The following is a 13,978-nucleotide window of genomic DNA, read 5'->3' as shown; positions in this document are numbered from 1 at the left end:
AACACAAGGCTGTGAGCATGAGGATGCTGTAACAGACTCAGAAGCGTGTGTGTGTGTGTGTGTGTGTTTTCCGTCTTGAGTTCAGTTGATAGGAATCAGGCATGGCAACTGAGCTGTAGGCGTGTTGCCTGTGTCAATCCCCTTCTAGCATGTGTGTATGTGTGCCATCATGATGTGTATACATGTGCAAAGGTAACCTTGAGCGTATAGACTGGCACCTCTCCCCCTCCACCCCCACCATGATGCACCGGCAGAGTTAGTGTCCCTTTAACTGATGTGCAACAAGCAGAAGTTAAGGAGGTCAGAACCAGCATTTTTAGTGTTATTCCTTGGAAGCCTGTGGGTTTTTAAATTCCTACTTTTAACTGTTTAAAAGGGTTGCAGATCCTTTTGTGTTCTCTCACTGACTTGAATGGGACAAGATTTCAGACGTGAGCACGCTTGCATTTGAGCCTGGTGGAGCTTACAGCTTGAACAATGCACAGTTTGGAGTTCAAGCTTTGAACCAGGCTTTGAACCTTACTTAAAAGTAAGTCCCACTGGTGCAGCTCAACTAGCCCTGCTCTTTCCCCCATTTTCCACCAGCAGTTTGATGAAACACATAGGGGGCGTGGGCTGGGGGGAGACACCCACGTATAATAGGATGTCCCTGTTTTCATCTGAGAAATGTTGGATGGTATGGAGGGTGGTAGCGTTTGTTGAAACAAGCCGGCTTGTTCCCATACTAGGATGCGGTTAATATAAAGCAGATGCTTTCAATCTTGCGGCTGAATCCAAATGCAGTCAAGTTGGAAGTGATCTTCTCCGTCTAGCATAGGAAACTATCAAGTATATCTGAAAATATCTGAAGGACTTCTAGCAGGGCAAGATGGCAGGCGCCACGGGTATGTGGAGCTCCTGAAGACAGCCAACACCAACTGCACTGCCTGGCTGGTCCCCAAGCTGTCCAAACCGCTGCCGCAGGAGGGGAGCCGGGGACGTCTGGTGCGTCAGCCAGGAAAGTCGCCCAGAGCCCCCACCCCCCAGTGACCTTGGCTGTGCTGGGACTGGGAGCACCTGACCAACAGCCCAGCAGAGCTCTGGGGCCTGGAGCTGAACAGAAACAAAGCAGAAAGAAAAAAGTAGTCCCCCACCAGCCGAACACCGGCTTACCACTGCTGCTGCCTCCACCGACACCAAAAGGAGATAGGAAAGAACCAGGAGGGCCAGGAGGGCCGCAAATAATTGCTTGGCGTAGCCGAGACCTAACCCAGGCCTAACTTTCTGGCAGCTGGCCTGACAAGAGTAGGCCGGGGCTCAGGGGGAAACTGCACACCAGAGGCCACCACAGGGGAATACATACACAGCATGGGCCCTCCCCAGCTATGAATATATATATATATATGTGTGTGTGTGTGTGTGTGTGTGTGTGTATTATAATATTTATCCTGGTGGTTGATTTTTTAATCATTTCTTCTTTTTCTTCTTTCTTTTTCTGTGAAAGCACCCTTGCAGGAGGCCTGAACCATAGAAGGGAATACCTCCTTAGCCCTTACCCAGGGGATCTGACAACCAGTGAAATTAAACTGGCCTGTGAGTCAAAATTACTACCAATATATTCTTTAATCCTATACACAAACCCCTTTTTTTACTCATAATTTTATTTTTTTATTCAGTTTTACACCTTTTCTATTATTACTCACTTATTTTTTTACTATTCTTCTTGTGACTATTCTATCTTGCGGCTGAGCCCAAATGCAGGCAAGTTGGAAGTGATCTTCTCCGTCTGGTGTAGGAAACTATCAAATACAGTGGTACCTCGGGTTGCATACACTTCAGGTTACAGACTCCACTAACCCAGAAATAGTGCTTCAGGTTAAGAACTTTGCTTCAGGTTGAAAACAGAAATTGTGCTCCGGCAGTGCAGCAGCAGCAGGAGGTCCCATTAGCTAAAGTGGTGCTTCAGGTTAAGAACAGTTTCAGGTTAAGTACAGACCTCTGGAACAAATTAAGTATTTAACCCGAGGTACTACTATACAAAATCCTGTTGGAGAAATACTGTGCGACTGGTATGGGTAAGCGTTTCACAATTGGTATTTTATGGATCTGTTTATGGCATTTACAGTATATCCCTCTTTTATCCCAAACAGCTCAAGGTGACGTCCGTATTTCTCCTTCTCCCCATCTTCTCCTGACAACAACCCTGCCAAGCCGGTTAGGCTGAGAGGGAGTGGCTAGCCCAAGATCACCCAGTGTGTCTCATGGCTGAGCAGGAAATTGAGCCCTGCTCTCCCAGGTCCAAGCTCAGCACTCTAACCACTAGGCCACATGGACTCTCCTGGAATCTTGGCATGCTGGCCGTGCGTTCCATGTCACCAAGCAACGGTGGCTGTGACTGTTTGAACTGAGGTTCTGGCATCCTCAGTGTGGAGTGGTTGGCAGAGGTTTGCTGTAGTGACCCTTGCTTATTTGGATTAGAATATGGCATCTCAGAGACTCCTGGAGGTAAGTGAAAGTTGGCATTTCCAGGGGACTTTGCTTTAAGACGTAGAATAATGGTATCATCAAGTCTGGCAAATAGCTATCAAAGGTCAAAGGAAACTTTTTGAACAAATATTTTAGAAGGGGAGAATGAATGTTGTAAAGGAAAATTTAGTAATCTATATTGTAGTTGGTTGAATCTTATTTTAAATAGCATTCTATATGCTGTTTGGCATTAAAGAAATATTATGTGAATCTGGGAAAGGGTTAATTGATATTTCTACATAATGGATACTAACTTTTTATTGTTGTTTGAAAGGGAAAGGGAAAAACATATTTCATATAAGCCTCTCTGAGAGCCTTTTTGGCTGAAAAGAAGAGTACAAATGCTCTGAATGAACGAACGAACGAACGAACGAACGAGTTCTCCCTGTGGACATCTCTGACCTTTATCTCTTGTTTCAGGTCACCTTCCTTCCTGTGGAGCAGCTCTTGGAGGCCAAGTGCTTCCTGGCCAGTGCCCTTGCTGCTGAGAGCACCTTCGAGCCCTTGGACATCTCCCACTTGCTGCAAGAGTTCAGCGGCAAAGCAGTGGAGGTAGGATGCTGCCAGGGTAGGAGAGAAGAATCTCCGCCTTGAAGTAGCGGAGTCCACCTCATGCCATTGGGTGGCCATGACACATGTTTGTTGGGAGGGGCCTCACAATGTCAGAACAAGAACCTCAGCCCAAGGTTCCTGAGACAGCCCCATTTCCTGGTACTATCTGAGTGACCCTCTCCTTCATCTCTGACAGGTGGCGGTGCTGCTGGAGGTCTTCCAGAAGATCACTCCAAGGTCTACAATGGAGAGCAGAGAAGTGGCCATCTTAGCTTATCATCACCTGGAGAAAGTGGTTGAACACCTCCTCCAATTTCCTTTCATGTATGGGGCACTCAAGCTTCTACCGGGCTAAGTGAGATGTTGGGAATCTGCAGGGCTTGCTCAGAAAGTAACTCTCTCCCTGAGGGGGGAGGCCAGGCAGCTGGAGAACCCGGTCCTCACAATGTCAGCAGCCAGTCTCCAAATCTCTTCCTCCCTCTGGATTCCCAGCTGATTTGCTGCCTTATGGCAACAGAAAGAGGATTTGGAGGGCTCCCACTATGGTACCATAGCCAGGATTAGGTCCTTTAACAGGAAGAGCAACAGAGCAGAAGCCGAGAAGGCAGGGACAGGCCCCTGTCCTCTAGGCGAGGCAGCAAGGGGTGAGATTGGTGCAGGTTTCCCCTCTCTTTTTGCCATCTGCAGAGATGCAGCAGCACAGAGGGGCTGATCCAGATCACTGAGGGATCCTTCTGGAGTGCAGGAGACCAGGGAAGACCAAGCCACTTCCTCTCTCTGTGGCATGACAGCAAGCAGTAGAGTTCCTGATGGAGCCAGACCACCTGTGGAGGGGTCAGGTTTAGAGGCAAAGCGCCTTTCTGGCCCCGCACCACTGCCCAGAGAACCAAATGGTCCCCTCCGTGCAATAATGTGCCATCCCTGAGCCAAGAGATCTGGCTGTTGCTGTGCCTGCAAGAGAATATGGCAGGAGGTTTTGGCTGACCAACAACTACTCCATCTGAAGGCTCAGCAGCTGCATCAGAGCTCCTTGGCAGAGTCTGCTACCACTGTGGTAAGGACGAACCCCCTGCTTTCTGGCTTCTTCTCCCCAGAGTAATATCAAGGGGTTTCCGTATTCTGCAGAAAAGCAGGGAAAGTGACTTGCACTTCTCTCTCTCCCAGCAACACCTGACCAGCCTGTTGCCCACCATCCTCAGGATGGATGAATACAAGGTACCTGTGCGCCATTACTTTCCACAGCTGCTGATAGCTGCCAACTTCCTGCATGCCCAGGAATTCCTCAACTGAGTAGCACATCACAAAGGGACAAATGGAGTCCCTTTTCCTTCAGCTTCTGGGGTTTTCTGGTTCAGCTTGATTTTCCAAGGGAGACTATTCTTTAAGTGGCTACTAGGGAGCAAGGATGCGGAAGGAATTTGATTCTGTTTGCATGTCAGGGCAGATCTGCATAATTCATAATTTCTGGAAATAGCAACTTCTGGGGGAGCCTTGTAAATGTGGTTTTCCAGTTTGGTTCTTGGTGTTCTGGTATGGGGTACTGACACAGGAGAAAATGGCTGGAGCAAGGAGGCCCCTGCTTGGTATTGACTCTTTTGTTCCCGCCAACAGCAGAGAGTCCCCCAAGGCCCCATTCTTGATCCCCTTGCCACAGTCATGCCACCTTTGGCTACATTGAAGAGACTGCAAAGCCAAGCAAGGCATCTGCCCAATAGAACGTAGCAAAGGCATCTTTATTGATGAGATCTTTGCCAGTGGAGGGGCAATTGTAATCTCCTACAAAAGGCCTTCCAGTAACGTTGTTATGGCTGGCTCCAAGAAGTATTGTTCCCAAGGTTCCACATTTAATGTCTTTCCTCTGGATGCAGATAGCAGACATCCACCCTCCCCAATTTAGACAGCAACCTCAATGGGGGTTCCCCAATATGCCCCCTTCGGAATTTGGACCTCACCCCTACTATGTACTCATTTACCTTAAATATTATGCGGCTCACGTCAAGGCTACTTTGAGCCTCCAAATAGTCTCCAGTTTTAGTTCTCTTCAGAGTAGACCCATTGGATTTGATGTACATGATGAACTTATGTCCATTCACTTCAGTGGGTTTGCTCAGCGCAAAACATAATTGGATCCAACTCTCCATCTGTAAGACTACAGATGTTGGATAAAATGAGAACCCATCTAAACCTCCATTGGGAAATGTTTTGTACAAGGAAATGTTTTGTACTATCCCATCACCAAAGAGTTTCTTTCTCTTTGGGTCTCTTGAGCTGCTTAGCTACCAAATGTGAGTCTATCCCTGCAAGCAAGCACTGGACAACCTGCTTACCTGGCTGCAACATGATCACGCCCAAGTCTGCTCAGCCTCAAAGGGATATCCCTGCTTTTGGACTCTGACATGGCAAGTGATGCTCAGAGAGAGAGGGAGGGATTTAGATTTGAATCACAGCCAAGCACTGTTTGCAGGCAGAATGGTGAAGGTTCTGTGCTAAAAGAAAAACAGTTGGACTTTTCAGATCTTTGAAAAGATTCTCTCCTTTGTATAGGACCCTTTGGTTCGGTGGCTGTTACTGCTAAATTTCCTCCCTTATGCAGGATAATAATAATAATAATAATAATAATAATAATAATAATAATAATAGTTATACCCCGTCCATCTGGCCAGGCCTCCCCAGGCACTCTGGGTGGCTTCCAACAGGGTATTAAAAACGCAAGAAAACTAAAACGTTAAAAACTTCCCTAAACAGGGCTGCCTTCAGATGTCTCCTAAAAGTCAGATAGTTGTTTATTTCCTTGGCATCTGGTGACATACTTGAAAAGCTGATGTCCTCGCAGAGCTGATGCACCCGGTAGAGCTAGCCAACCTCTCCAGGGAGCTGGGGGAGGAATGCCTGAAGATGCTGGCTGAAAGCTCCTGTGGTCTGGCTGCCCATGTGCATATTATGGAACAACCGCTTTCTGGATTGCACATTACATAATAGACTGCATCTGGTAAGGTCACTTTGCTTTGTTTGCAGCTTTGCACAGAGTTATCCCATTTCATCTTCCCAACAACCCAGTAGAGGTTAGTTATGATCCTCTACTGAATGTCATAGCCATAGCACAAAACTGCATGGGAAGTTACAGTATACGAAGCACAAAATACATAATAAAAATAATCAGTGCACAAAATTCATAATAACAAATAATAAAAATAAAACAACCAGACTAATATATACACACTGATAAACCATAAAAAGCCCCCAAACAATACTCCAGACCACAAATCCAAATTGACATACCACATTTAAAACAATCCCACCCTTTAAATCAAACAGCATCCACACCCATTAAAACAATAATTTTAACACAAAGGGGCTGACCCATGCCCTCATTCCATCCCTGAAGTGCCACCACCAAAGAGACAAACTCCTTTGGTGTTGCCCCCGCCAGGCAGGGAGACTTCATGCAGCTGCCCCAGCTGTTGGTGTAGGCCTAGCTGGGGCAGCAGGTGTCGCCAATGCTGCCTGCTTGCCCAGGGTCCTGGTCCTTGCAGGGCTCTCTGCAATCCTCTTGAGTGGGGGAAGCAGGCAACCCCCCCCCCCAGCAGAAGTTTGGTTCCATTTCTCTGTTATAAAAAGCCTCCTTCATATTTGATAACGTCTCTTGGTACTTTATGAAAAAGAATTTGAAAATGATGGGTCGGGGGGAGAATTTTATGAAAGGAATTGATGCAATATATAAAGAGCAGTACGACAAGCAGTATGATAAAGGAGTACGACAAGGCTGTATATTGTCTCCCTGCTTATTTAACTTATATGCAGAATATATCATGCGAAAGGCTGGGCTGGATGAATCCCTAGCCGGAATTAAGATTGCCGAAAGAAATATCAACAACCTCAGATATGCAGATGACACAACCTTGATGGCAGAAAGTGAGGAGGAATTAAAGAACCTTTTAATGAGGGTGAAAGAGGAGAGCGCAAAATATGGTTTGAAGCTCAACATCAAAAAAAACGAAGATCATGGCCACTGGTCCCATCACCTCCTGGCAAATAGAAGGGGAAGAAATGAAGGCAGTGAGAGATTTTACTTTCTTGGGCTCCATGATTACTGCAGATGGTGACAGCTGTCATGAAATTAAAAGACGCCTGCTCCTTGGGAGCAAGGCGATGGCAAACCTAGACAGCATCTTAAAAAGCAGAGACATCACCTTGCCAACAAAGGTCCGTATAGTTAAAGCTATGGTTTTCCCAGTAATGTATGGAAGTGAAAGCTGGACCATAAAGAAGGTTGATCGCTGAAGAATTGATGCTTTTGAATTATGGTGCTGGAGGAGACTCTTGAGAGTCCCATGGACTGCAAGAAAATCAAACCTATCCATTCTTAAGGAAATCAGCCCTGAGTGCTCATTGGAAGGACAGATCCTGAAGCTGAGACTCCAATACTTTGGCCACCTCATGAGAAGAGGAGACTCCCTGGAAAAGACCCTGATGTTGGGAAAGATGGAGGGCACAAGGAGAAGGGGACGACAGAGGATGAGATGGTTGGATAGTGTTCTCGAAGCTACCAGCATGAGTTTGACTAAACTGCGGGAGGCAGTGGAAGACAGAAGTGGCTGGCGTGCTCTGGTCCATGGGGTCACGAAGAGTCGGGACACGACTAAACGACTAAACAACAACATAAAGAGCAGAATGCAAAACTCATTGTAAATAATGTATTATCAGAGAGTTTTCAAATATCAAAGGGCACCAGACAAGGGTGCCCATTGTCACCCTTATTGTTCGTATCTGTGCTTGAGGTATTGTTACAAAAATTAAGACATACAAGAGCTGTTACGGGAGTAAAATTAGGAATAAAATAATATAAGCTGAAGGCTTTTGCCGACGACCTAGTTTTAACATTACAAGAACCCCAAATGAGCGGGGTAGTAGTGCTGCAAATAATTGAAGATTTTGGATCTCTAGCAGGATTTAAAATTAATAAATCTAAAACAAAAATGATTGTTAAAAATATGAATGAGGAATTAATAGACCAACTACAGAAGAAAATGGAAATCAATGTGGTAAAGAAAGATAAAAATTTAGGTATATGGTTATCTCCAAAGAATATAAATCTATTTAAAGACAATTATGTAATAATATGGAAAGAAATCAAAATAAATTTAGACATATGGAGTAGACTGAAAGTGTCATTCTGGGGAAGAATAGCTGTGGTTAAAATGAAGGTGCTACCGAAACTATTACAGTGGTACCTCTGGTTATGTACTTAATTTGTTCCGGAGGTCTGTTCTTAACCTGAAACTGTTCTTAACCTGAAGCACTACTTTAGCTAATGGGGCCTCCTCCTGCTGCTGCCGCTGCTGCGCCGCTGCTGCATGATTTCTGTTCTCATCCTGAAGCAAAATTCTTAATCTGAAGCACTATTTCTGGGTTAGCGGAGACTGTAACCTGAAGTGTATGTAACCTGAAGCATATGTAACCCAAGGTACCACTGTATACTTGTTTCAAACCATCCCAGTAATTACAGGATTGGGATCGTTTAAGGAATGGCAGAAAACAATCTCAAGGTTTGTGTGGCAAGGGAAGAAGCCCAGGATAAAATTTGTTAACTGATAGAAAAGAAAGAGGTGGATTCTCCCTACCTGCCCTCAAACTCTGTTATGAAGCTGCCTCTATAACATGGTTGAGGAAATGGATGAAACTTTATAACACCAATGTTCTAGACCTGGAAGGGTTTGCAAACAGGTTTGGGTGGCACACATATCTTTGGTATGGAAAGGTCAAAGTACATCAGGATTTCTTAAATCATATTATAAAAATACCATTATATGAAGTATAGGTGAGATATAAAGACTTGTTTGAAAGGAAAACATCATGGTGGTTGTCACCACAGGAAGCCTTTTCATTTAAAAAATTTAACATGAAAGGAGATTGGATAACCTATAGAGATTTGTTGAAAGAAGACAATAATATAATCAAAATCAGAACTAAAACTTAGATTGTCAGGGTGCATGGAATATCACAAAATTAATGATGTAGTCCTTAAAGATAAAAAAATAATATGGATTTAATCATGATAGATCAATACTGGAGACTGGGGTATTACACGGGTATTGTACAAAGATGTTGTCTAAAGTATATTAATTTTTGTTGGAATGGCATACAAAAGATGAAGAAATTAAGGAGGTCATGACTAAGTGGGCAATGGACCTAGGATATAATATCGAGTATGAGAAATGGACAACTATGGAATTTAGGAATAAAATTTACTGCATCCATGACCTTAAAAGAGAATTTGTTAAAAATGATGTATACGTGGTACTTAACACCCACCAAACTAGCAAAGATGTACAAAATGAAAAATAAGAACTGCTGGAAATGCACTGTAAAAGAGGGAAATTTTCTCCACATGTGGTTGTGTGACAAGGTGAAGACTTTTTGGGATAGTGTATATAATGAGTTTAAAAAGATATTTAGGTACACCTTTTATAAAAACCGGAGGCATTTTTGCTAGGAATGGTTGGAGAGGACATTAAAAAGGAAGATCAGAAATTCTTCCTGTATGCCACAACAGGAGGAAGACTACTCCTCGCACAGAGATGGAAACAACAGTATATTCCAACAATTGAAGAATGGCAACAGAAAGCATGGCCTCCATGGGGCTGTCCCTTAATAAGTCTGGCCCAACCCATAGCCACGGACATGCCTTGGACCTGGTGTTTACCTCTATGGATGTTGGTGATCTGACACTAAGTAAAAGCGAAACGAAAGAAGTGCCATGGTCAGATCACTTCCTGGTGCAACTGGACTTCTCCGCGACCCTTCCCCTCTGCAGGGAGGTGGGACCGATTCAGATGGTCCGCCCCCGCCACTTAATGGATCCAAATGGCTTCCAGAGAGTAGTAGGGGATGCTTTATCCCATGTTGATGGCCTTTCAGCTGATTCCCTGGTGGCCCGCTAGAATGTGGAGTTGACCAGGGCTATTGACTGTTTGGCTCCGAAGCGCCCTCTCCGATTGCATGGAGCCCGGACAGCCCCATGGTTTTCCATGGATTTGAGGGCAATGAAACAATTGTTGAGACGGCTAGAGTGCTGGTGGCGGAAAACTCATTCTGAAGCTGACCAGACACGGGTTAGAGCTCAATGTCGAGCCTACCAAGTGGCGGTAGCGATGGCGAAGAAGACTTTCTTCACCACCTCTATTGCATCTGCAGAAAACAGCAGCAGGAGACTTTTTCAGGTGGTTCACAATTTAGCGGAACCACCTGCTCCATCGGGGCCCAGTACAGGCCACATGATCTCCTGCAATGATTTTGCAAAGTTTTTTGCAGATAAAGTCGCTCAGATTCGGAAAGAGGTAGACTCCACCGTGGGAGCAGGGCCAGGGCGGGAGAGTGCTAGAGTCCTGTCTAGTCAAGTTGCGTGGGATCAATTCCAATCTGTTACCTCCGAGGATGTGGACAGGCTGCTTGGACGAGTGAAACCAACCACCTGTCTCCTTGATCCTTGCCCATCCTGGCTTGTAAAAGCTAGCTGGGAAGGGCTGGGCGATGGGCTTCGTGGGATGGTGAATGCTTCCCTCCGTGAGGGAGCCTTCCCAGACCCGCTGAAAGAGGCGGTTATTAAACCGCTTCTTAAAAAGACATCTTTAGATGCGGCCACGATGGCCAACTATCGCCCAGTCTCAAATCTTCCATTCTTGGGCAAGGTGATTGAGCGAGTGGTTGCTGAACAACTCCAGGCACGCCTGGAAGAAGCGGACCATTTGGATCCCTTCCAGTCAGGATTCAGGCCTCATCATGGGACTGAAACTGTCTTGGTCGCACTGAAGGACCAGGTGCACAGCCTGGGAGTCATTTTGGACTCACAGCTGTCCATGGAGGCACAGGTCAAATCTGTGTCCAGGGCAGCTGTTTACCAGCTCCATCTGGTACGTAGGCTGAGACCCTATCTGCCTGCGGACTGCCTCGCAAGAGTGGTACATGCTCTGGTTATTTCCTGCTTGGACTACTGCAATGCGCTCTACGTGGGGCTACCTTTGAAGGTGACCCGGAAACTACAACTAATCCAGAATGCGGCAGCTAGACTGGTGACTGGGAGTGGCCGCCGAGACCATATAACACCAGTCTTGAAAGACCTACATTGGCTCCCAGTACTTTTCCAAGCACAATTCAAAGTGTTGGTGCTGGCCTTTAAAGCCCTAAACGGCCTCGGTCCAGTATATCTGAAGGAGCATCTCCACCCCCATCATTCTACCCGGACACTGAGGTCCAGCACCGAGGGCCTTCTGGCAGTTCCCTTACTGCGAGAAGCCAAGTTACAGGGAACCAGGCAGAGGGCCTTCTCGGTAGTGGCGCCCTCCCTGTGGAACGCCCTCCCATCAGATGTCAAAGAGAACAACAACTACCAGACTTTTAGAAGACATCTGAAGGCAGCCCTGTTTAGGGAGGCTTTTAATGTTTGATGTATCACAGTATTTTAATATTTCCTGGAAACCGCCCAGAATAGCTGGGGAAGCCCAGCCAGATGGGCGGGGTATAAATAATAAATTATTATTATTATTATTATTATTATTATTATTATTATTATTATTATTATTATTGACGTATGTGGAAATAGCAAGGCTAACTGGAAGAATCCGACAGCAGGCCGATGAGAAATTTAAAAAAAATGGTCCAAATTTATGGTATACTTAGAGAAAAGTGTACATAAATAAATAAACTCACAGTACTGAAATAAAACTCATAACGATTATTGTAAACATTTGGTTAGACTACAAGATGTAATGCTGTAATATAATAAGGAATGTATGTCTAAAGTATAATACAAAAATTTATTAAGGAACTATAGACGTTTATAGAATGTATACATAGTAATCACGCTTAAGTAAGAGCAATGTAGAGAAGCCAGAAAAGGGATGGAAGGAAGTTAATTTGGATAAGATATAGATTTAAAGGAGAATAATATTGTTAAGCTGTATTGTGTTTAAGATATTTAGAAAAAAATACTAAAAATTATTGGGTGTGGGGAAAAGCCTCCTTTTTATAATTTATTCACCATCAGCGGTGATAATTTCTGGGGCAACAAGAGGGTCTAATGTTACTGATACTCAGTACCTTTCTAACAGAACCTCCTTTCTGTCTTTCCGGCATGGAACGATGAATCCACGCTGGAAAATGGCGGCCTCTCAACTGGAGCCTGAGAGGAGGCCTCTGGAAGCAAGAAGACCCACACAAGAATGTCATCTGCCGGGAAAGGAGGCTCAGCAGAGACGCCGTCTGCAACCTCGATCCACACCCTTATGGTGACATTGGGGATTAGACACTTTTTACTGAGTATTTACTACAGCGAGGTGAAAACCCAAGAAGGACTTGAAGTATGAGCAGCAGCTTCCTCATCCGCGTTCTACAGAAGAACATATATAGTGTTTGGGCAAGAATGAAAAAGGTCGTGGAGAAAAAGTCACCATGGTGGGTGTCCCCCACTGAAGCAGGGCCAGTCAATAAATTAAATGTGTCTTATTATTAAATATTTATTAACAGTTTTTATTTTTAATTACAATACCAATAAACAATACAATATAACACATCTCTTAACATGGTTTTCTTAACTTCTTTGGACTCCCTCACATCTCCCGCTCCTGCGTTCCTGACTATAAAATTTTATCCAGCAAATTTATCCCCTTATTTCTATTCTTATTATCTAATTTTCCAATGTTGTATCTCTAATTTTAGATATCCTTTATTCAAATCTTAAAAATTTAAATATAACCTAAAATTTCCAAAAAATTGTCTTTTCTTAAATTTAGCTTATCTTCATATTTCACTTCATCTAGCTTAATGGTGCCAAGTTATTTATACTCTAGCATCCTTCTTAACATTCATACAATTTACAATATTTTTGTAGATAAATCTTGAATTTCTTCCAATCTTCTTCCACCGTCTCTTCTCCCAGGTCTCGGATTCTGCCAGTCATCTCGGCCAGTTCCATATAGTCTATCAGTTGCATCTGCCATTCTTCCAGTGTGGGTAAATCTTGGGTTTTCCAATGCTTAGCGACAAGTATCCTTGCTGCTGTTGTTGCGTACATAAAAAATGTTCGGTCCTTCTTTAGCACCTTCTGGCCGACAATACCCAGAAGGAAGGCCTCTGGTTTCTTGGGAAAGGTATACTTAAATACCTTTTTCAGCTCATTATATATCATTTCCCAGAAAGCCTTCACTCTAGGGCAAGTCCACCAGAGGTGAAAGAATGTTCCTTCATTTTCTTTACATTTCCAACATTTGTTATCAGACAAGTGGTATATTTTTGCAAGTTTGACTGGGGTCATATACCATCTATATATCATTTTCATAACATTTTCTTTCAAAGCATTACATGCAGTGAAATTCAGCCCAGTAGTCCACAACCTCTCCCAGTCCTCAAACATGATGTTATGTCCAATGTCCTGTGCCCACTTTATCATAGCCGGTTTGACCGTTTCATCTTGTGTATTCCATTTTAACAGCAAGTTATACATTTTTGAAAGTACCTTAGTCTTAGGCTCTAACAAATCCGTTTCTAGCTTCGATTTTTCCACCTGGAATCCTAACTTTTTGTCAAGTTTAAAAACTTCTTTAATCTGAGCGTAGTGTAACCAATCTCACACTTTGTCTTTCATTTTCTCCTGACTCTGCAATTTCCAGTTATCTCCATCTTTTTCTAATATTTCCCAATACTTCGGCCATTTGGCCTCCATATTGAGTCTTTTCTGGGCCTTAGCTTCCAATGGTGAAAGCCACCTTGGAGTTTTATTTTCCAGTAAGTCTTTGTATTTTGTCCAGACATTAAACACTGCTTTTCTGACAATATGGTTCTTGAAAGTCTTATTAATCTTGACCTTGTCATACAATAAATATGCATGCCAACCAAAAGCATTATTAAAACCTTCCAAATCTAATAC

The 13,978-nt window shown here is 44.1% G+C and overlaps 1 protein-coding gene across 3 annotated transcripts; it reads left to right on the top strand.

Annotated features, from left to right (window-relative positions):
- The first annotated feature begins 1,474 nt into the window (after positions 1 to 1,474).
- On the top strand, positions 1,475 to 9,647 carry LOC309334185 (uncharacterized protein). Of its 3 annotated transcripts, XR_014152938.1 has the most exons (5): positions 1,475 to 1,572; positions 2,130 to 2,484; positions 2,926 to 3,057; positions 3,254 to 4,111; positions 4,222 to 6,257. XR_014152938.1 is itself a non-coding variant. In XM_081848349.1 (4 exons), exons 1-3 carry the CDS (start codon positions 2,461 to 2,463, stop codon positions 3,410 to 3,412), a joined length of 315 nt encoding a protein of 104 aa, XP_081704475.1. In that variant the 5' UTR covers positions 1,675 to 2,460; the 3' UTR covers positions 3,413 to 4,111; positions 9,611 to 9,647. The 3 variants fall into 3 exon arrangements, 2 of the variants coding, with proteins under 2 accessions (XP_081704475.1, XP_081704474.1); XM_081848349.1 differs by lacking the exons at positions 1,475 to 1,572; positions 4,222 to 6,257 and adding an exon at positions 9,611 to 9,647 and having other exon boundaries at positions 1,675 to 2,484; XM_081848348.1 differs by lacking the exon at positions 1,475 to 1,572 and having other exon boundaries at positions 1,675 to 2,484.
- Positions 9,648 to 13,978: the final 4,331 nt, after the last annotated feature.

The sequence above is a fragment of the Podarcis erhardii genome, assembly GCF_964252035.2.
Source record: "Podarcis erhardii genome assembly, chromosome: Z".
NCBI lineage: Eukaryota > Metazoa > Chordata > Lepidosauria > Squamata > Lacertidae > Podarcis > Podarcis erhardii.
This window is presented reverse-complemented; position numbering and strand designations above follow the sequence as displayed.

Excerpts from the sequence above, each read along its gene's own strand:
- LOC309334185 (XM_081848349.1), top strand. The coding sequence starts at position 2,461 with ATGGCATCTCAGAGACTCCTGGAG. Across the intron at positions 2,485-2,925 it reads CATCTCAGAGACTCCTGGAG|GTCACCTTCCTTCCTGTGGA; the intron begins GTAAGTGAAAGT and ends CTCTTGTTTCAG. Across the intron at positions 3,058-3,253 it reads TCAGCGGCAAAGCAGTGGAG|GTGGCGGTGCTGCTGGAGGT; the intron begins GTAGGATGCTGC and ends CATCTCTGACAG.